This window comes from Spermophilus citellus (assembly GCF_964194105.1).
Source record: "Spermophilus citellus genome assembly, chromosome: 14".
Lineage (NCBI taxonomy): Eukaryota > Metazoa > Chordata > Mammalia > Rodentia > Sciuridae > Spermophilus > Spermophilus citellus.
In genome coordinates, this window is record NC_138194.1 from 56,680,733 (window position 1) to 56,703,899 (window position 23,167).

At 33.7% G+C, this 23,167-nt stretch overlaps 1 protein-coding gene across 5 annotated transcripts in view; it reads left to right on the forward strand.

The window, feature by feature from the left end:
* Positions 1 to 19,748, forward strand: part of WWP1 (WW domain containing E3 ubiquitin protein ligase 1) — a 105,587-nt gene extending 85,839 nt beyond the window's left edge. For 4 of the 5 annotated variants that reach the window (XM_081265972.1, XM_081265971.1, XM_081265974.1 and 1 more), the window contains 5 exons: positions 4,526 to 4,646; positions 7,744 to 7,848; positions 10,056 to 10,152; positions 10,803 to 10,875; positions 17,647 to 19,748. In XM_081265972.1, the coding sequence (XP_081122098.1) occupies positions 4,526 to 4,646; positions 7,744 to 7,848; positions 10,056 to 10,152; positions 10,803 to 10,875; positions 17,647 to 17,746 (496 nt within the window). In that variant the 3' untranslated portion in view covers positions 17,747 to 19,748. Of the gene's footprint in view, positions 1 to 4,525; positions 4,647 to 7,743; positions 7,849 to 10,055; positions 10,153 to 10,802; positions 10,876 to 12,933; positions 13,059 to 17,646 lie in introns of all 5 variants that reach the window. The other variant, XR_014018763.1, reaches the window with a different exon arrangement.
* The last annotated feature ends 3,419 nt before the right edge of the window (positions 19,749 to 23,167 follow it).

The following is a 23,167-nucleotide window of genomic DNA, read 5'->3' on the forward strand; positions in this document are numbered from 1 at the left end:
TGCAAAGACTGTGCCCCTTAATTGTTTTTTGGTTTTGAAGGCCGGAGTACTAGGGATTGAACTCAGGGACATTAGACCACTGAGCCACAGCCCCAGCCTTATTTTGTATTTTATTTAGAGACAAGGTCTCACTGAGTTGCTTAGCGCCTTGCTTTTGCTGAGACTGGCTTTGAATTCGCAATCCTCCTGCCTCAGGCTCCCGAGCCGCTGGGATGACAGGTGTGCACCACCGTACCTGGAATGTGCCCCTTAATTTTTGATGAAGTTATTAGGCTTTGTTTGATATAAGCAAAACCAAATCTGGAACCTAAGCTTTTTACTGTCAGTCTAATGCTTATTTCTGTGCCATGTCACTTTTCCATTTTTAACTTAAACTTTAAATAGTGCTCACCACAACCTCTATTTTGAAACCTTGTAGTCTCTTGAATTCCACGATACTGTATTTTCCTGATTTTCTTAGCTTTCTCTTTTAATAGTTCTCTAAATTTCCATTTCCTAAACAAAGGAGTTTTTCCAAGACTCTTTATTTAGCCTGCTTTTCTGTTCTGCTACCGTGGCTTCATTTTTTAAATTAAAGTAATAGCTAAGCTCTAGAAATAATATCCATTTGCTATCCAGGTAATTGTAAACTTTATCAGGAAAGGACCAGGTAGTTAAATATTTTAGGCTTGTGGGCCACATACATTCTTACTCAGCTACTCAGCTCTGGTGACAGTGCAAAATCAGCCATCGATAACTTATAAACAGGAAATGTGATTACATTCCAATAAAATAAATTTTATTTCATATAGTTGTATATCACAAAATATTATCTGAAACATCTTTTTTTTTTTTTTTTTTTTTTTTTTAAAAGATGGCCAGCCAGGTAAGGCTGTAGTTTGCTACCTCCTGACTACTCAGTCAATGACCCATCTGAAATTTAACATGTCCAGAATAAAAATTCTCATTTTTTTCCTACATATTATCTCTTCTTGACCTATTTTTATTAATAACACTACCATTTTCATCCTTTTAGACTTGGATTCTAGCTGTCATCTTTGTTTTTTCCTTTCAGATTTTTATATGTTGTATTTGTTTCAATAATGGGATCATATTCATACACATTACTCTGTAGCTCATTTTTTTTCTGACCTTCACCTCAGTAGAAATAGATCTCATTTTCTAATGGCTAAATTATGGTATATTTCTTTTATATTATTTAGTCACTTCTACTCCAAGAGTCATTCAGATTGTGTTGTTTGGGCCACTACAAACAAGGAAGGAGGATATGTCCTTAAGTATGAGTCCACACATATTATTACTTATTTTTGTAGGATAGATTTATATAAAGTGAAATTATTGGGTCAAAAGTATTTAATAGATATTACCATGTTGCTTTCCCCCAGAAGATCATAACAATCCTTTTTTCCCTTCTTTATTTGTAAATTGTTATGGCCTTTCAGTTTCACATCTCTCTGTTTACGAAGTTAAGTGCAGACTTTTTAGCATGATATTCTAGGTCTCTTGCTACCTTTTTTTTTTGCTTTTAGTGAGAAAAATTACCAATAATTGATTTTCTTGTTTGTATGGCTTTCTACTTTGTGAGGTATTTTTTGTTTTACTTTGTTATGTAATGAGCATTTATTATTGCTATTGGAAAAAATAAAGCTATTATAATATTTTTAAGAAAATACATTCACAAAGAAAACACTGGGCTTTTATGTTGGTGAAGCCTTAAGATTTTTACAAAGTCCAACAGTAATTATTAAATAACAACTTAAGCATTCAAAAAATGCTATATAAATGATTTCAGATAACAAAAAGCAGCTTAAATAAAATTTCATCATAGGAGGTTTATAGTACTTATTACTTTGAACTTTATGATTTCTGAAAAGTCACCACTATATTTTAAAATCTTACTTGTATAGTAACTACTGTAAGAGTTAATAATCTAATTTTGAACTCCCATTTTTTCCTCCGTATTGTGCTGGGAGTCAAACCTAGGGCCTCATGCATGCCTCATGCAAGCACTTTACCACTGAGTCATATCCCCAGCCATAATAATCTAATTTTGAATCCCTACAGTTTTTAGAGGATTTTGTGTGCATCTCAAACAAAATCTTTAATCTTGTTTTTAGTTTTGCTTTTAAAAATTATGTGATAATACTTTTTTTAGTTGTGATATCTTATTTTTGGTGCACAAAATAGGATCTGAACACATCTGAGTAAATGAATGGTAGAAATACGTATGAAGTTTTGTCAGAATCCAAAGTGGGAAAGAAGCTATTTATTCTCCTGTGAGGGCCAGGAAAGCTCTTCATAGAATGTCATGGGTAAGTTAGGTCTAAAATGATGCCCAAGAGCTAGGAAGGTGAAAAAGAACAAGAGCAGAGGAATTGAGATATTAAAGGAATAGTTTATTCTGTGATTCTACAATGCTCTAAGGATGTTATAAGATGATGAGAAATAGTGGCTACGTAGCACTCTAGCATAAGAGTCAGTTGCACCTCAATTTAAGAAAACTATTATTCTAAGAGAAGAAGGTTTTTGCTCTAAATTATAAATAGTTATTATAAACAAACCAAGGTAGAATCATCAGAATGTTTTTGGACAACTAATTTTGGCATCTGTGTGGAAGATGAATAGGGTAAGAGAGCAACTGGAGACTAGAATACTAGTTAAAAAGTAGTAAGGTATTGTAGGCTTGAGATAGGGCCTGTGCAGTAGAGATAAAAATGAAGGAGTGGATTTTTGAGGATATCACAAAATGGTGCAGATTCAATGATTGATTATATATAGTGAAGGAAAGAATAGTAATTTGAGATATTTGACAGTTGAGGTTTATGGTTTGGTTGACAGGTGGATTGTGTTAACAGGATTATCCAAGGAGACACAGTTTATAACTATCTTCATCTAAGGAGGGAAGCCAAAGAATTCCTGGCTTTTCTGTGATACTTGAAACTGTAGTAGTTGAAAATATCATTTTTTAGAGAGTGAACAACTGAAGGAGAAAAGAAGGTAGAGATTTAAGTAACACCAATGTTAATGGAATATAGTGTGAACCAATTAAGAGTCACCAAAGCCCAATTAGAAATGGCATTAATTGACCTGGGAAGAATTGCAAGAGTTTAGAATGCTAATATCTAGGGATATAGACCATTCATGTACCATGAACACTGAAAAGAAGACATTGGGCTTGGCAATTAGAAGTTCCTTGGTGACATTCATAAAGAAAGTTTATTGAGGCTGGGGTTGTGGCTTAGTGGTAGAGCACTCGCCTAAAATGTGCACACCCTAGGTTCCATCTTCAGAACCACATTAAAAAAATAAATAAAGGTATGTGTCCAGCTGCAATTAAAAAATAAATATAATTTTTTTTTTTTAATTCTTGGGAGAGATATTGGAAGCTAAATTATCAAGGTTCAAAATTTGAATGAACAGGAGGTGAGAAAGTGGAGACAGTGAATGTAACCTAGTCTTATAAGTCCAGTGCTAAACAGAAGACAAACAGTGGTTTAAGTCACTGGGTTGAAATAAGGGTTTTTGGAGAAAATTTAGTCTGAACACCTTTGTGGACAAATGGAAGAGGAGGAGTAGAAAGGTACAGTTGAGGATATGGAGCAACTTCCTGTAGGACACAAAAAGAGATAGAACCTGCTCTTATTGGTGACCTCTCTTTATCAGATACTGTATGTTGTTTCTCCAGAAGATTTTCTGCAGACTCATCTCCTTTTTGAAGCTTCTAATACAGATTTTGTATTGATGACAGATTTTCTTTCTTATTTCTTTATCCTGCTTCCCTATTATACGGATGCTTTACATGTCTTCTCAGAATGTTCCACTTCAACCTTGATTTTTTAAAAATATTTTTTTAGTTGTAGTTGGACACAATACCCGTATTTTATTTATTTATTTTTATGTGGTGCTGAGGATCGAACCCAGTGCCTTGCATGTGCTCGGTGAGTGCTCTACCCCTGTGCCACAACCCCAGCCCCTCAACCTTGATTTTTTTGGACTGTTTTGGTTAGGAAATCTTCATGCTCTCCAACAAACCAGCATGTAAAGAACCTGTTATCTAGGTTTAAGGCTTCTAAAGCCATAAACCTATACAGGCATGGGGCATGTAAACAGATTTCATTGGAAGTTCCTGGAGAATCCCTGATCTAGTGCCTCAACTCTTCCTTGCAAATGCATTGTACAAGGAGAGCCTTTTAAATGATTAGCAACTCCCTTCCTGTGTCAGCTCACAGTAGTTGATATTATATGTGAGGAAATATTAGTGCTAGAATTTGACTCTTACTAATAAATGAAGAACCTCTTATTTTTAAAATGTCCTTTCTAATAGCTACTTATGTGCTAGAACTGATTATCTTGAGAAGTATGTTGATTCTAAATTTTTTTTGTGTGTGTAGATAGATATACATTAATATATGTGTACACACACACACACATATTTATAGAAAGGAAGGAACTTTAGAAATTCTTGGTGCTTTTAATCCTTTAACTTAACAGTAATCTATTTTCAAATACCTTTCTTTATTTTCAGTTTAATGACAGAGTGGCGTTTTTCTCGAGGAGTACAAGAACAAACCAAAGCTTTCCTTGATGGTTTTAATGAAGTTGTTCCCCTTCAGTGGCTACAGTACTTTGATGAAAAAGAATTGGAGGTTAGGCTCTTTTATTATGATGCTGTAGGGAATGTTACAACATGGGGGAGGGGGCATGTGCTTTCATGCATCAGTGGACACACATTTGAAGTCATGTAGCACAATCTTGAATCCTCAAATTTGTTTAAATGTTTAGGTGGCATTAATACTACCATTGGATGAGAGTCTCAGTTATATTCTGTAAACCCTGATGATCTCATAAGCATACAATCATCAATCATAATCAGATGTTGGATCATAGAGTGATTTGAACATTGTTAATATTTTTAGGAATTAGTAGTGAGTTTCTTCAAAACTCAGTTTTCTTGTTTGTTTTTGGTACCAGGAATTGAATCCAGGGGTGCTTAACCACTAAGCCATATTCCTAGCCCTTTTTATTATTTTGAGACAGGGTCTTGCTAAGTTGCTTAGGGACTCACCAAATTGCTGAGGCTGGCTTTGAAATTCTGATCCTCCTGCCTCAGTCTCCCAGACTGCTGGGATTATAGGCATGCACCACTACACCTGGCTTAAAGATCACATTTTTAAGTTAGGAATTCTTAGTGGTCTTAACTATATTTAGGGTTGTTAAAAGTATATCAGAAATTCTTTTTGTTGTGTATGATAAATATAAAATTTACCATTTTAACCAGTTTTAATTGTGCAGTTCACTAATGTTAAATATTATCATGTATCTAGTCTTCAAAACTTTCCTCTTGTAAAACTGAAACTATACCTATTAACAATAGCTCCTTACATCCCCCAGCCAGTGCCGACTACTGTTCTTTGTTTTGGTGAAATTGACTACATTTGAAATCTCCTTATAAGTGAAATCATATAGTATGTTGTCTTTTTGTGACAGCTTATTTCAGTTTGCATAAGTCCTCAAAGTTTGTCCGTGCTATAACATGTATTGGAATTTTCTTCCTTTTCAAGTGTTAGGAATTGAACCCAGGGCCTTGCCCATGCTAGGCAAGCTCACTAACACTAAGGCTGCATCCCTAGTCCTTTTAAACATTTTTTTTATTTTGACAAAAGGTCTTGCTAAATTACGCAGGTTAGCCTTGAATTTGTAATCCTCTTGCCTCAGTATCCCAAGTAGATGGGATTACAGGTGTGTGCCATCATGCCAGCCTCCAACAGAATTTAATTTTCTTGTCGAAAGTGAAATGTGATTCTAAAATTACAAAGAAATACAGAGGCTCTGGAATAGCCAAAGCAATTTTGAAAAAGGACATGACTTATTTATAAAGCCATTAGAATACTGTGGCATTTGTGGAAGTACACACAAATATATCAGAGGAGTACCAGAGAGTTCAGAAATAGACCTACACATATTTTATCAATAGATTTTTAACAAAAGTGCTAAGATATTTCAGTGGTAAAAGGGAAAATCTTTTCAATAAATGTTGGATCAACTGGATATCCATATGGAAGAAAATTAATTTTACTTCATCAAAACTAAAAACTTCTGTTCTTCAAAAGACACTATTAAGAAAATAAAAAGGCAACCCATATACTGCGAGAAACTATTGAGACATGGTATTATATCCAGAATATATTTTTCAAAACCTTTATAGCTCAATTAAAAAAAAAACACCATTCTTTTTAATTTTTTTAGTTGTAGTTGGACAGCAATTAGGATTGTTAAGAGTGTATCAGAAATTTTATGTATTTTTATGTGGTGCTGAGGATTGAACCCAGTGCCTCACATGTGCTATGTGAGTGCTCTATCATTGAACCCCAACCCCAACCCAACAAAAGCATTTTTAAGATGACAAAGATTCACTTCACCAAAAAAGATATGCAAATCATACACAGTGGTGCTTACCTGTAGTGCCAGCTATTCAGGAGATTGAGATTGGAGAATTGCTTGAGCCTAAGAGTTCAAGGTCAGCCTGAGCAATGTTAACAAGACCCTGTCTCAAAGAAAAAGATATGCAGATGGCAAGTGAACACATTAAAAAGATGCTCACTAGTCATTGGGGAAATACAAATTTTAAAACTCAATGAAACAGCATTTTGGGATAGTGTTGATAGTTTCTTAAAATGTTCAGTGTGTAACAACCTACTTTATACCCCAGCAGTTACATTTTTAGGTGTTTACCCAATTGAGATATGATATACATCCATATATCATATGCTTTTGCATAGTATTCATTGCAACATTATTTCAGTGTTACAAACTGCAAGCAACCTAAGTGTGTATCCTGTGAATGGATAAACAAATATACAGTCATGTCCTGTAATGCTACTCAGTGATATGAATAATGAACTGTTGGTTCCCATAACAACATGGATGAATCCCAGAAACATTATGGGAGTGGGAGGTGGAAAAAGATCAGAAATCAGAAGAGAGTATGTATAGAAAAAAGCATTATATATAACTTCTCAGAAAAACAGTATAAATGGTAAAATTCTTGATCATCTAAAACTGTAGATGATTTTACCTACAAAAGGCCAAAAAGGGACATAATGGAAATATTCAGTATCTTGACTGTGATGGTCACACAGGTGAATACATCTGTTGAAACACTTAAATTTGTGTATTTTGCTGTATATAAATTATAGTTCAGTTGATTTATAAAAATTAAAATAAGTACTACATATTTTATTATACCTAAAATAGTTCTATCTTATACATATAATCTGGGAATATTTGAAAATATTATATATGTAGAATATTTCTTCCCAAATAGATTGGATGAATGAATAAGAGGTTAGTGTATTTTTACTTTTTAAATATATAAGATAGCATAGATGTTTTAAAAAATCATCAGAAATGTATGTTTGAACTAATCAACAATTTGGATACCCAACTTGGGACATGTATATATTGTAAAGTAAATAAGTTTTTTGGTACAGTTGTTTTTCTTGAAGAATAGATAACTCTAAGTGTTTTCAGCTCAATAAACATGGGTAAAATAAAATAGTAAAGGATTCTTTATGCTCTGTTGCTAAAAATTTTGTTGGACTTGCTTAGTGTTATCATTTGCCATGCACGAAACTGTTCACATAGTTATGCTGTGTGCATAACTGCACAATAGAAAATTTTAGTCATATAATTATTATCTTTACTAAATCTTTATTGAGGCCTAATACTATGCTCATTTCCCAGGTTATGTTGTGTGGCATGCAGGAGGTTGACTTAGCAGATTGGCAGAGAAATACTGTTTATCGACATTATACACGAAACAGCAAGCAGATAATTTGGTTTTGGCAGGTATTTGCTTTATCTTTTCAAAACAGAGTATTCAAGGAAATGTTTTCTAATGAAATGTGATTTTTTAAAAAATTTTTTTTAATTGAGACTGCTTTTGGATGTGGGTTTTTAGACTTCCAGTTCTAAATCTGAAAGAAATAATGTGAACAGTTGCTAAATGTGTTTTCTATTACTTCTTTGACTGTCTTTCTGAATGAGGGAATTAATAACAGTGTAAGTAATAATTTAATGGTAATAGTTGTAGGCACACATTTTTTCTAGTAGTGTCAGAAATATTCTATGAATTTCACTTAAATCCAAAAGCAAATGAGGAAGTATGTTTTCAGTGAGAAAGTCCATGCAGATACTTTAAGGAAATCAAATAATCCAAGGAATGATATCTAAGAACAACTTCATTTATTTGCTTATTTATTTTTTGTTTTATGGATTGAACTGTAATGGGATTGTCTCTGGACATCCAAGTGCACCATCCTAATCTTGATGCACATTTTGTGTGTTTAAGAATTCAAAATCTCTAGTTCTGGGATATTTTTTCACATAAATATCCTATTGATTAAGACTTTGTTTGAGCAACTTAGTGATTGAACTTTTAGTTTACTTCTGCTTAACTGTTTCACTTTGAGATGAAAAGCTGGTGTTTGGTATAAGTAGATAAAGACTTTTCCAAGAGCTGTATTTTGTCATAACTTTATTGCTTAATAAAGAACACTTCTAAAAATATTTGAACATGTGCAAAATGATACATACCAAACTGTTTAATACAACATTGTTAATATCCTAACAGATACTAGAAACAACCTAAATGTCCATTAGGAGAGGACTGAGTAAATAAACTATAATAAAATTTGTGTTCTGTATAAATTATTCACTATTAATATTTATGTACTAGTGTATAAAATGTACCATTAAATATGCTGTCTCTGAAAAGGCAGGGAGTAAAAGAAAAACAGTTCCAGAAGCTAAACAGTTGGAGGCCAAGCTGGAAAAGATGCTTTTTTACACTGTTTACCCTTATAGTTTTGAATTCTGTTCTGTTACCTATTATTTATAGATAGATACACATATATTATAGATAAATAGAAGTAAGTTAATTTTCAAGCCTAAAAAGTACCTGAATTACATTACATTATCAAGTATATGCAAGTGTTTGTAAATGTCCATTTTAGGTTCTTTGCTAGCTTCATTGCCCTTTTTATTCTCTTGCTGTTTGGACATTTTGATCTACATAGCTAAGGAGCAAAAGCTTTGAATCATATAAAAATCCAAATGAACACTGTGTTTTCTGAATTGGGTTTGTTTGTGGTAGGTTTATGCCGGACCTGATATTAAGCTTGTCTTATGCTTAAAGTTAATTCCCTATTTAAAAGATACATTTCTACTCTCACACTGCTTCCTAAGTTCCTTGCTTTCTATTATACTCAAAGCAGTCAAATCACTATTTCACCATATTTCCCTATTTTATGTCCCTTTGTCAAAAGAAGTAATCAATGAACTAATTTTTTGAGGTATTTGCAATTTGTTTTTTCAGATAATAAAACACAAAATGTTGGGAAAATGTTTAGTGCCAGAAAATACCACAAACTCTTCAGAGTGGAAACAGGGAAATGTTCTATGTTTTTTGTAGCTTAAAAGGGAGAGGGTAGTTGACTCAAGAAAGAATAACAATGATTTAGAAGTGAATCATTCCTGAACTCAAATGTTAGTTCTACCACTTATTAGCTGTTTGAAAACGACAAGTTATTTACACTCTACAGGCCATGTGCAGCGGTGATGTTAAGGATCTAACTTATCTCATAGAATTGCTGTGAGGTCTAAATGAGAAGTATGTGGCATAGTGCTTGGCAGAAGCCCTCAGTGGGTGATAGCTGTTACATTATAATCCACTGACATCTATTCTAGTTGCACCTTTTAGTGATATAATATTAGACAAGTAACTCAACCTTTCTAAGCTTCTCATTTATTTCTTCTCTGTAAGATGGATATGGTGGCCAATCTGTAGTGTTTTTTTGAGAATTAACATATACTTAACATGATGCCTAAGCTGAATAAATATTTAACCGTCTTTTAATCACATATCCTTTTAATCAATTTCAGTGTTAAATATTATTTGATTTATTCAACTGTTTTCATTGCATTTATTTTGTATTAATGTATATTTGAGAATTTAGCATTTATATTATATTAAAATACATTTGGTTTTGTTACAGTTTGTGAAAGAAACAGACAATGAAGTAAGAATGCGACTATTGCAGTTTGTCACTGGAACCTGCCGCTTACCACTAGGAGGATTTGCTGAGCTCATGGGTAAGTGCAGTTTTTCTGTAGATAGTTTTTGTATTGATAATGGCTTTTAGACATATGATGAACTTAATAAACCTCAGGATTACTATTATGGGTTTCTTACAAAAAGCTTTTAATATAAAAAGTGTTTATAAGACAAAAATGTGTCTCTTTATATAGCCCACATGGCCACTACTTTGCTTCCTGGGCTGATTGTGAAGGGAGTAAGAAGCTATAGAAATCCTAATCTTTGCTGGGCATGGTGGTACACGTCTGTAATCCCAGTTACCTGGGAGGCTGAGACAGGAGGATCAGAAGTTCAAAGCCAGCTTCAGCAAAAGCAAGGTGCTAAGCAACTCAGTGAGACCCTGTCTCTAAATAAAATACAAAATAGGGCTGAGGATAAGGCTCAGTGGTCAAGTGTCCCTGAGTTCAATCCCTGGTACCACCCCCCTCAAAAAAAAGAAATCCTCATCTTTATGTGGTATAATTCTTAACTGCTAAATTTGCAGCACCAAGAAGCTTCTAATACAAAAGCAACGTACACTATAAATCTCTTCTTTAAGTTTATACTGTATTATTCATATGTCTACGTGATATGTTCTGTATTTAACTGTTGTCAGAATCAAAAGTATAAAGGACCAGATAAATATTATCCTGTTTTCCTGGTTTAGGAAGTAATGGGCCTCAAAAATTTTGTATTGAAAAAGTTGGAAAAGATACCTGGTTACCAAGAAGCCATACATGGTAAGTTTAAGAATCCTGTGACAGGAAGATAAAAGTCAGAATATTTTGCTTTTTAAAAATATGTATGATCCTGTATAATATATTATTGGTCAGAATTTCAGTTTTGATAACAGAGTAATTAATACAGCATTCTCCAACTAAACATGTGAGAATTACTGTTTATTAGTTAATACAAATTCTTGAGAACTGTTTCCATTCATTCAACAAATATTTATTTTTTTTATTTTTGTTTTTTGCTTTAAAACATTAGATGCCATATTTCTTTATTCTTATGAAAGAATAATCCAATGAATATTTAAATGAATGTTTTTTATCATTCACAACTAAACATTTTGTATACTTGTACACAATTTTACATACACATAAAATGTCTATAGTACTTTTTGCTTTATTTCTTCATAAATTTTTAAATGAGCATATCTGGTTTTTCAAACCTAGATATGCTCATTTAAATATGATAAGACAGAAAAAGAATGTGTTGAAATAACCCATCAACAAATATTTAGAGTATTGAAAGTAAGGCCGCATTGTTCCCTACCTTTTGTGAACTTTACACTCCATGGTAGGGCACAAGTGACAAACAGGTGAACGGATAGGTAACTATGGAAAAAGAATAGCCAGAGGGGTCCTGCTCTGTATTGGGTCATTAAGAGGTTTCTTGGAAAGGGTAATGTTTGAGTATAATAAATAGTATGCTGTAGGAAGAAATTGGGGAAGAACATTCTTTGAGCCAGTATGCTGTGGAGTGAGCAAAAACCCTGAAGTAAGAAACCATTTCATTACAAGGAAATGAAAGATGTCTGGTGTGATTGGACTTGGTAAGTCAGAGATGAAAAGAATTTGGAAATATAAGTAGGGGCTAAATTCAAATGGAGCATTATTGCTTATTATACAGAATTGAGCTTCCATTCTAAGGAAAATTAGAAGCCTTTAAAGAGTTTTAAATCGCAAGTAATGGGATCGAAGAAGAATCATTTGGGAAATAGGTTAGAGATGAAATCAGATGTACAGGTGAATGCAGGGAAACTAGCTATAGCAATCAAAGCAGCTGAAAACAGGGCTGGGGGTGTGGCTCAAGCGGTAGCGCGCTCGCCTGGCATGCGTGCGGCCCGGGTTCGATCCTCAGCACCACATACCAACGAAGATGTTGTGTCCGCCGAGAACTAAAAAATAAATATTAAAAATTCTCTCTCTCTCTCTCCTCTCTCACTCTCTCTTTAAAAAAAAAAAAATTCCTAAAAAAAAAAAAAAAAAGCAACTGAAAACAGGAAGCTAGGTTCATTGAACTTTCATCTTTATGAGGCACTGAAATTTTTTTTCACTGAATCTTCATCCTTGAGTTATGTCCAATAGTTGTGTCATAAAATACAAAGTCTGCATACAGCACTTCTGCATACCAAAGAATGGTGGTTTTTCTTGAAGGAGAGCTCTTGGGTAGTTGTTTTGAAATTAAAAGCTGGACTAACTTGCTTTTTTTTAATGGAATTTATTTTTATTTCAAAGAATGGCAAACAAACCATGTTTATTCATTTGGGTATTGGCATTTTCTTGAAAAGTAATGAAGTAAACTTATCTCACTTCAAGGAAAGCAACAGATATTTGTTGACAGTGATAAAAGTTGAGGTTTCGAGTAAAAATAAAAATTCTGGAAATTTTGTATATGCCACCATAAGCTTAACTACTTCCCAAGACTGGTAAGATTAGTGGTGTTATTAGTAAAAACGGATTTTTTTCTATTAAAGTGACCCAATATTTAGCAATATAACATAACCAGTGCATATTACACAATCATGCCTGGGTAAAAGATCTATTCGGGGTGTGAGAGAGACCGGTGGATTTTTTTTTTTTAATACTTTTTTTTTTTGGTGTAGATGGACACAACACATTGCCTTTATTTTTATGTGGTGCTGAGGATCGAACCCAGGTCCCACCTGTGCTAGGCGAGTGTTCTACCACTGAACCACAATCCCAGCCCAAGAGAACGGTGGATTTTTTTTAAAGAGAAAAAAGAGAGAGAGAAAGAGAGAATGAATATGAATCTTTTTTTTTTTTTTGTAGATGGACACAACCCAATGCCTTTATTTTTATGTGGTGCCGAGAATCAAACCTGGATCGCGCCCATCCTAGGCTAGCGCTCTACCACTGAGCCACAATCCCAGCCCGACCAGTGGATTTTTAACAAAGTATTCTCTGATATGGTTTCAGGACCCATATTATCCATATCTTTATCAAATATACTATTAAGGAATTATCCATTTATCTGAAGATGATTATAATACATCTCCATTTTCTAACTGCTTATCTATAAGACTTTCATATACTTGATTCAGATTTTCATATGCTTAATCCAAGATAATATAGTATGATCCATTGAATACATAAGATTTCTTTTTCTTCTTTAATTTTTTAAAAAAAATTATACATGGACACAATATTTTTATTTTATTTATTTTTATGTGGCACTGAGGATTGAACCCAGTGCCCCACATGTATGAGGCAAGTGCTCTGCCACTGAGCCACAACCCCAGCCCCCCACCCCGCACAAGATGTTTTTTATTAGATCAGATATTTTAAAAAAAGGTTTGTAACACTGTAAAACAACGTCAGTCCACTGGTTTTTGGAAATAGTCATTGCATTCATTGCTTATTTAAAAATTAAAATTAATATTTTAAAATTTTGTTTTTAGTTCTGTGGTAAATATTGATAAATATAATTCACATAAACAAAAGCCCTTTAGAGTGAAGAGTTCTTGTGACCAAAAATATTTAAGAACCTTTGGCCTGGATTCAAGGAGCAGATCCAATAGAGGTAGAGATTGCTGAGGTAGAGGAGTTAGAAAGATTTAGATTTATAAAGAGAAAATAGTTATCAACATTTGGTTTTTCTGTATTTTCAAAATATAAGGTGAGGTCACTGGATAAGAATGAAGAAAAAAAATCTTCTAAGGAGAAAGAATTGGGCATTTCAGAAAAGAGAAAAGTATTTATTAGGCTGAATATTGGGTAATTGGATTGCTCACTTGGATTTACTACTTTATTTAAAATGACAACAATCTACCAGATTGTGTGTGTTTTTTTTCCCCCAAGCATTTTTTTAAAAATATTTATTTTTTAGTTGTAGTTGGACATGATATCTTTATTTATTTATTTTTACGTGGTGCTGAGGATTGAACCCAGGACTTCACTTGCTAGGCAAGTTCTCTACTGCTGAGCCACAACACAAGCCTTCCCCAAGCAATTTTTAACTGTTAAGGTGCAAGGAACAAACAGAAGGTGGAATTCATTCAGGATTTGAGTTTTGATTAGTTAATTCAAAAGAAGGAGAGACACAGTATTTAAAACTATTTGCAAAGTTGTGATTATAATAATGGAATAAGATCTCTAATTATAATGACGTTCTGCAGATAAAGATAAAAGTGAGGACAGAAGAGCTGAGGATGGGATAGGATGGTGAAGTAATAATGGGTTAATAGGCTGGCATTTTCATTGACCATTTTTCTTTCCAACTTATTTCAGAGAAAAAGTTTTTAAATTAGAAATGTACTGGTGGTGGTGAGGTTCAAGTTATGATCCTAGGGTTAATTAACTCAAAAAGCCAAAAGAGCAAGGAACTTGATGGCCATATTGTTGCATGTATCCATGTAAATGAGAGGATTATGCCCCCAGTGCCAGAGCTGTCAGTAAATGAAGGAGCACAACCAAGCAATCAGCAGGTAGGCTATACAACTATGTGCCTCAGAACAGGCTAGTTTTATTAATTGGCTACAGAAGAAATGGCATGTTTCAGACTTAACTGGATTTCAGTTATGATAAGAAGCTATTGAGACTATGAAATAGAAGTTCAAAACAATAAGATGAAAAATATGAAATGGTAGACAGGTTGAGTTTAATTCAAACCAAGGGAAATAGATCAGTATTGAGATGAGCATTTGGATGAACATATACGATCTATGTTGTCTCATGGTGGCACATGCCTGTAATTGCAGCAACTTGGGAGGCTGAGGCAGGAGGATCGCAAGTTCAAAGCCAGTGTCATCAACTAAGGGAGGCCCTAAGCAACTTAGTGAGATCCTATGTCAAAATTAAAAAGGCTGGTGATATAGCTTAGTAGTTAAGCACCCTGGGTTTGATCCCTGGTGCAGAAAAAAAGGGAAATATATGATCCAGAAAGACTTGGATTTTTATCAGTGACTGTGGTAAGCAGTGATTTAATCTGTGATGAAATTAGTCTTAATGATTCTCAGATATAGAGAGGACACAGGGTCCTACTGTTGTCATCTCCAGTGGTTTGTTTTGAGAGGTAGGAGCTTTAAGCTTTCTGAAAGCTATATACAGTTGGTAAGCCAATTAGCATACAGTTCCTTCAGATGAAATAGATGTGTTGGTCAGTCTCTTTTTTATAATACACATCACACTAAAAAAAAAAAAAAAAAGAATTAGAACTTAGTACTTTCATATTTACATAATAAGTACTCAATAAAAGATGAATGGATTTTATTAAGTCTCTGTCCTGTAAAACATCACAGCTGGGCATAGTGGCTTATGCTTCTATTCTCAGGAATTTGGGAGGCTGAAGGTAAGGAGAATCACAAGTTTGAAGCCACCAAAAATAAAAAGGTGGGAATATGCAGCCAAGCCATAGGTCCTGGGTTTGATCCCCAGTGCCCCATACATACCTTAAATATAATCAAACAGCACAAAACATGATGACTAAGATCTTAAAATAGAAACTATTTGGTATTTTTTCAGATTATCTGCTTTCTTAATGTTCTTCAGCTTAACACTAAATATCTGCAGTATGCATATCAGATCAGTGTTTTAGGGACATAGAGCTAGCTAATACTACCCTTGTAGATTTTAGAGACTAAGGAGAGAAACCAGTTAGTTGAAAATAAACACTAAAATAGAAATAAAAAGAGCTCATGGATAGGCGAAAGATGCTCTAGGTAAACTTCTTGGACAAAGCTGTAACGTCTGGGCTGATTCTTGATGAATTAGAATTTCATAGGCTGAAAAGGATATTATAGACCAGGAAACTATTACAGCATAGAAATAGAAAAAGAAAAGAATGTGCTATACTTAGAGAACATTAAATAAGTTGATGGAGGCTATACTAAAAACAGGGTAGGCTTTTTTTCTGTCATTCTACCCCCTCTGTTCCCATAGCTATTTGAGGAGATAGAGGCTTTTAAAGAGTCCAAAAACTAGTTTGTGAGTCCAAAAACTAGTTTGTTTAGCAGAGTATTTCTGACTAGACAGAATGTTGATAAGTAAATTTAAAAATAGGGATATCATCAGTAGATATTAGGGAAATGCAAATTAACATTATAATGTAACACAACATAGCATTAACAGGACCAAATTAAAACAACAATGAAAAGATTAGCAACATTATCTGCTGGTGAATTTTCCTGCTTTGTAGGTGGGAGTGTAAACTGATATGCTTCAAATAAAGTTAAACATGCAGATATCATTATAAACATGTACATATATGTGTGTATACCTATAAATGGTAATTTCATTTGTAATTATTTGCCCAAGAAATAAAACAGGTGTCTGAAGAATTTTTAAAGGGGAAAAAAAAATTGAAAACGTCACTAAAGCTTTACTCACAATAGCTTAACAAAATGGGGGGGGGGGTGGTGTCAGATAAGAAGGCAGGAAATTCTCTAGTGATTCAAATAAGAGATATACACAGGGATGTAGTGGCAGTAGAAATGATAAACAGGGAGAAGATAGGAGAGATTTAGGTGACAGAAATGAGAGAATTTGGCAAAGCCTGTATATATAAATTATGGAAGAGAATTAGAAAGGAACAGGTTGCTTTGGTTATAAGATTATTGAAATGATATTTCTTGCTGACTTCAATCATTATCAGATACTTTTATAATTTAAATGGGAGGGCAATATATGGTCTGCTTATACTAGGAGAATAATATGGTCTGAGAACCACACTATTTTAGTCTGTTGCTTCCTTTTAAAGGCTCTTTTCAGCTTTCCTAACTTACATGGGAGGGGAATATTTCCACATGAGGAAGGGAAGTTACAGATAGGCTCTAATAGAGGGGGAACCAAAACTTTGGATACTGAAATCCTAATATAGCTAGTCAGTGCCATGTTCTAAAATATTAAATGTTATCCTTCAGAAACAGTACGTTGTTATTTTAAGCATTTTCAATATTTTTGTTTTTCATCATTTTGTCCCAGAAAGGAATTGAATCTGAGCAGAACTGAAAGTGTCATTATAGAAAAGGTTATAATTTCATTGGTGAAACTTGAGAAAACTGTATTTGTTCATTGACTATCTCCACCCCAGAACATAAAGGACTTTTTTTTTTTTTTATCATCACTATATCACTAGCATATGAAGATTCTCAATAAAGAATGAATGAGTGAGTGAAAGAAATGGACTATTACAAGAGAACTTAGGGGGACTAATGACACATAGGAGTAGTAAAGAGAAGATTAATGATTTTTTTTTTTAATTCCAGAATCTTTATCCACATTGCTATAGTCAACATAATCCTATTTTTCTCTGGGAAAAATTAATTTTTTAAAAATATAGGTCTTAAATTTGAATGGATTCCTCTGAGATATCTGAATATCCTAATATACTAATATTAATAGTGAATTGTTAGAATACGTTTGGCAAAATTTTTACATACATAACATACTTCTGTTCATTCAGCTTTTCAGTGTGTTTTACTGTATTGGAAATATTTTCAGTTTATTTTATTAAAAATATATGATTTTGTTTTTGTTTTTGTTCAGTTTTAATCGCTTGGATCTACCACCATATAAGAGTTATGAACAACTAAAGGAAAAACTTCTTTTTGCAATAGAAGAGACAGAGGGCTTTGGACAAGAATGAATGTGGCTTCTTATCTTGGAGGAGCTCTTGCATTTAAATACCCCAGCCAAGAAAAATTGCACAGATGTGTATATAAGCTGTTCATTCTGTACAGTGAATTTTCTGAACCTCAAAAGTATAAATGTTTTCCGTTCTTCCACAGAAATATGCAAAAGTTCATCATTTTCTACTTTATTTATTGTTCCCTTGAAATGACTGACCAGGAAAAAGATCATCATTAAATTTTGAAGCAAGCAAGAGACTTTATTAAATATAAGAAGTATATTATCTATATAAGCATATATGATAGTGGCTCTAGTTCTATAGAGCCCCAAGTGTATTAAACATGACAGCTGTTCATTCACAAAGATCTGAATTTGCTTTACCTTGTTTCTATTATCCAGGGAAAAAGTGCAAATTGCTCCATGTTCTCCCTTATGTAACATCTCCTGAGGGTGTTTAGTTGCATGGCTGTTCAGGAAGGTATTAAGGGCTTAGGCCAAATCTTACTTTGAGTATATAAAAAAATGCTGCTGGCTTTTTTGAAGACAGGTGCTTGAACTTGTCACTTTGTTTTAAAATAAATACAATAGTTGAAAAAATTTCCACTCTTTGCTTACATCAGTAATACATTGAGTGAAATCATAACTAACATAGAAGTCACATACTAGATCCAATAACATTTAGTTTGTTACAGAGATTGGAAAAAATTCATTGAGCAGCATAGAGATTTGTTTACATGTTACTTTGAGATGCTAGGTATTTGTGAAATTAAAAAGAATCAGCCACTTACGTACTTCTGTTTTATAAATCTTTGATGTTCAAATTTAATAATAAACTAATGCAGCTTGATACTTAGGAACATATAAAAAGGTAACTTGAACTTTGGCACTTTTGTGTTGAAAGTTTTGGTTTTGTAAAACCAGAGGCATTGAATAAAACCAGATGCATTGAAAAGTTACATAAACATTTGAACACTCAAATAGGTGAATAATGATTTTTTATTAGTGTTTGAATATCTTCATTGCTCTCAAATTCATGAAAGTTCTATATCTGAATTACAATAAGCATGTAAAAATCTTTTCACTCAGGAGGACATTTACTTAACTACAAAAATACAAAATCCAATGTTAATATTGCTTTTAGCAAACTGGGCTTCCTAATAAAATAAAAAAATTTTCAATTTGTATCATGCTTTCAGTATGCACCAGAAATTTCATTAACTCAAGATTATTTTATAATATTGGGAAATGACTTATTTGAATGTGCTGCCTGTAAATATTCCACCATGAGTGCATATGGGAAACACTAGTATACAGTCTAACTTCATATATACTATATACTAGTTTTTGTTTTGCCAAAATTTTTATTTTTCTACATATTAGCTTATATTCTGCTTTTTTTTAAACTCAGGAATTCACAGTAAAGATGAAATAAAGGCAGTGACTCACATAGTTGAAGACTCATTTCCAAATCCTAACCAAAAACATGCTGTTTTTTTTCAAATCTAAAGAATTATAAAAAAAATTTAATGGGGCTGGGATTGTAGCTCAGCGGTAGAGTGCTCGCCTAGCACGGGCGGGACCCGGGTTCGATCCTCAGCATCACAAAAAAATAAAGGCAGCCCATCTACACCTAAAAAATAAATACTAAAAAAATTTAATGTATGACAAGCTATGAAATACAAGGTGACCAGTCCCTCAAAAGGATTTATTAAATCATTCCAGAAAAAAGACACCAATGGTAGCACTGCCACGTGAACTAAGAAGTTACTGACTACCATTCAGCAGTGATATCTGAGAATATAATTTAGCAGATTTGACTGAAGAAGGTGGCATTCAGCTAGTTTCAGGGAGCCGCTCCACTGAGTAAGAATTAACTATACAACAGGTAGGGCTACAGAGATAAACCAGCTTACTGGAGAAGACTAGTTTGGAGACCTCAGCAGGACCTTTAGAGGCAATTATAGATACCAGATTTACAAACTGTCTTGACTTATCTACTTAGTGATAGTCATGGAAAACACACACACACACACACACACACATGTGGCCTATATCTCTTACCTCTCTCCTCCCTTATCATCTGTTCTGAGCTGGACCAACCAGAAAGAAAAAGTATTTAAGGCTCCCTGTGCCTGAACACAACTCATGAGGAAATGGGAGAGAAAGAGGGAGTTCAGAGGCCATCTCACATTGTTACTTCATTTTTGTGGTATTTCCCTCCACCACTAATAAACTGAACCCAGAAATGAGTCACAGATCCAGCACAATCCCAACAATCAGGTCAACTGTCTTCCAAGAAAGAAACTATCAATCAATGTTTACTTTTTCTGTACTTCCTTCTAACGTTAACCTTTACCCGTACTGACTTAAATTATCCGCCTAACTCCTTACCCTGAAAACTAGATAGGATGGTGATATGTTAACAATATTGCCAGGTAAGTTTAGTCTACTAAAAATTACTTCAATTGTTAAGTTGTATCCATAACTCATAGAACTCTAGATATGAAATAGGAAGTTCTACATATGTGCTTCCCTGCATGTGGAACTCTTGAAAGTACATGTCCCTTTTGAGGACCCTGAGCCGTCATTTGGAGAGATGATGGTTCTTAGAAAGTTTTTGTAGGTATTCTACACAGATTATTAGAATACCATCTCAGATGAGACCCAACGTGGCCCTGCTGGTCAGTTGTGGTTCCTGCGTTAATGCTGAATAAAATAATGCTGACCGAATTCAGCTTTACAGTTGACTGAATCTAAAATGATCTTCTAGATAATTCAGAATCAAAGCAAATTTATTAAAGTATGCGATTGTGAAAATAAAAGTTCTAGAACACTTCCCCCTTAGTCTGTTGAACTTAGCCAAGCTTGAGGCCAACTCTTCTAAGTTCAAAAGTGGCATGTCCTGAATTCCAAAATTTCTCTCCCCCGTCTCAACCAAGGAAAATACAGGTGAAAACTTTTAAAAGTACTTACTAATACTCATTATAAATCTTTGATGAAAAGTATAATCTTAATTCTCACAACTACACGAGATTGGTATTTTTGTTTTAATGATGTTTGCTTTATAGGTGACATCAGTGAATCTGAGAAGTCATTTTAGAACATTCATAGCTAGTCCCCAGTCCATAATTAGAAATTCAGTTGGGAAAATTTCTTGGTCAAGAAGTGAGAGTCTCAGGTTCTTACAGTATCATGGCCACATTTTTCTAAATTCAAGTTTCTTCTCATATCCTCAAAAGGAAGGAAAAAAAAAACCATAGGAGAGGTTATCACAGGAGAGGTTATAAATTCTGTAAACCAGTATCTGGAGAATGCACATGACACATTAAAGAGAATGTAACGGACTCCAGACATAGTGTCTCACTCCACCCTGAATAAGGAAACATCAAGAAAAAGGATCCTGGAATCAAATGGAAAACTTTGAAAGTACCCAGAATCAGAAATATGGAAAGGCATCACATCTTAGAGAAGGAAGCTATTCTCAAGTAATGTGGAAAAGGAAGTTAAAAGCTCCTTAAAGGACCTACCAACCACACTCTGGAGATAAAATTAATGTTGATAAAAAACTTACATGTAATGTTCATAGCTATATTTTTAATACCTAAAAACTGGAAAAAGCCTAAGTGTCCTTCAATGAGTCGTTAAATGAACTGGTACATCCATATAATAAAATATGCATCGACACCAAAAAGAAACTACAAATAGAACTTGGATGGATCTCAAAGAGTGGAAGAGGATAATCTCAAAATGTCCCATACAGTGATTCCATTTGTTTGACATTCTTAAACTATACATACAAGTAATTCTTTGACAAGTAAAATCTGAATAAGGTCTGTGGATTGTACCAATGTCAATTTCCTAGTTTGGTGGTAGAATTATTTAAGATCTATAACTACAGTGGATCTTAACTATACCACTGGAAGAAGAGTACATAGGTCTCCTTTGTACTATTATGAATCTATTAATTCTTTCAAAATAAAAATCTATTTGAAAGCTGTATCAAGTATCAGAATATATATGCTCCCATCCATAAAAGGCTTTGTTAAAGATACCCCATTTCACAAAACAATTTATTGCAGGTGTGTGTGTGTGTGTGTGTGCGCGTGCGTGCACTGGAGGGAATGACCCAGGGTCTTGTTCATGATAAGTACATGCTCTACCATTAGCTACACTCTACCCAGATATTCTTGTACTATCCCAAACCCTCCCAAATTCCTAGTGTCGCTGTTAACAAATACACACGCTCTAAGAAAAATACATCCAAAGTCATTGAGAAAATTGAAAAAATAATTAGCAAGTATGAGGACCCCAGCTCTGGAAAAAAAGATGGAAGGGAGAAAAAATTCTAATTAATTTTAAAATTAACACCATATTAATTAATTAATGTTAAAAATAACACCATATGTTAATATGAATTGAGTTGCCATTATGGGGGAAAAAACCTGAATTAGAAATTTAAAAACTCAGAACTGGACAAACATGAAGATGTAAAATGACTGTGGATTAAAACTGGGAAAAACTGAAAAAAATACAAAAGCATCTCAGAAGTGAAAAAAATAAAGTGTCTGAAGAAGAATATACAAAAATCAAAATATAAGGGATATGAAAAACAAATGAAAAGAGCTAAGAAAATGAAACAAAATCAGGATGAATATAAAAATCAGGTAATGACTGAAAAATATATATTATTAAATGGAGTCCCTGAGATAAGAATGAACAGTAGTTTTCAAAGTGAGGCCAATTGGGTCAATTTGAGCCAACATTGATAAGAACTGCATTGTCTTCTCTAAAACGTCAATGTTATGAGAAGAAAAAGACTGGGGAAATGGTCTAGAATAAAAGCAACTAAGCAGCAAATCAAATGCAATGTATGGCCTTTGGTATTGGTTTTGAAAAGTACATTTTTAGGCATTTTTATTTATTTATTTATTTTAGAGAGAGAATTTTTTTTTTAATATTTATTTTTTAGTTTTCGGCGGACACAATATCTTTGTTTGTATGTGGTGCTGAGGATCGAACCCGGGCCGCACGCATGCCAGGCGAGCGTGCTACCGCTTGAGCCACATCCCCAGCCCTTTTTTTTAGGCATTTTTAAAGTATAAGATATTTGAGAAAATCTGAACATGGCTATTACACAGGTTGGCTCCAAGATACACCACTTAACTACCTTAAACCAAGAACCCTAAACATTCTAATCATTTGACTTTTAGTGCACCTTCTCTGTAAGATTGCAACTCTGAAAATCAAATCCAACTTGAAAATCCACTCCCCTATATGCTACCTCTTTCACAAAACTCTTTTCTTGATACCTTCTCATCCTAGTATTTAGAAATCTTATACCATTTTACAACGCTGATGTCCTAAGATACAAAATAATCTCTGAGCCATGGAAATTTATTGCTACCACTCTTAGGACAATATGGCAATTACTACTTTT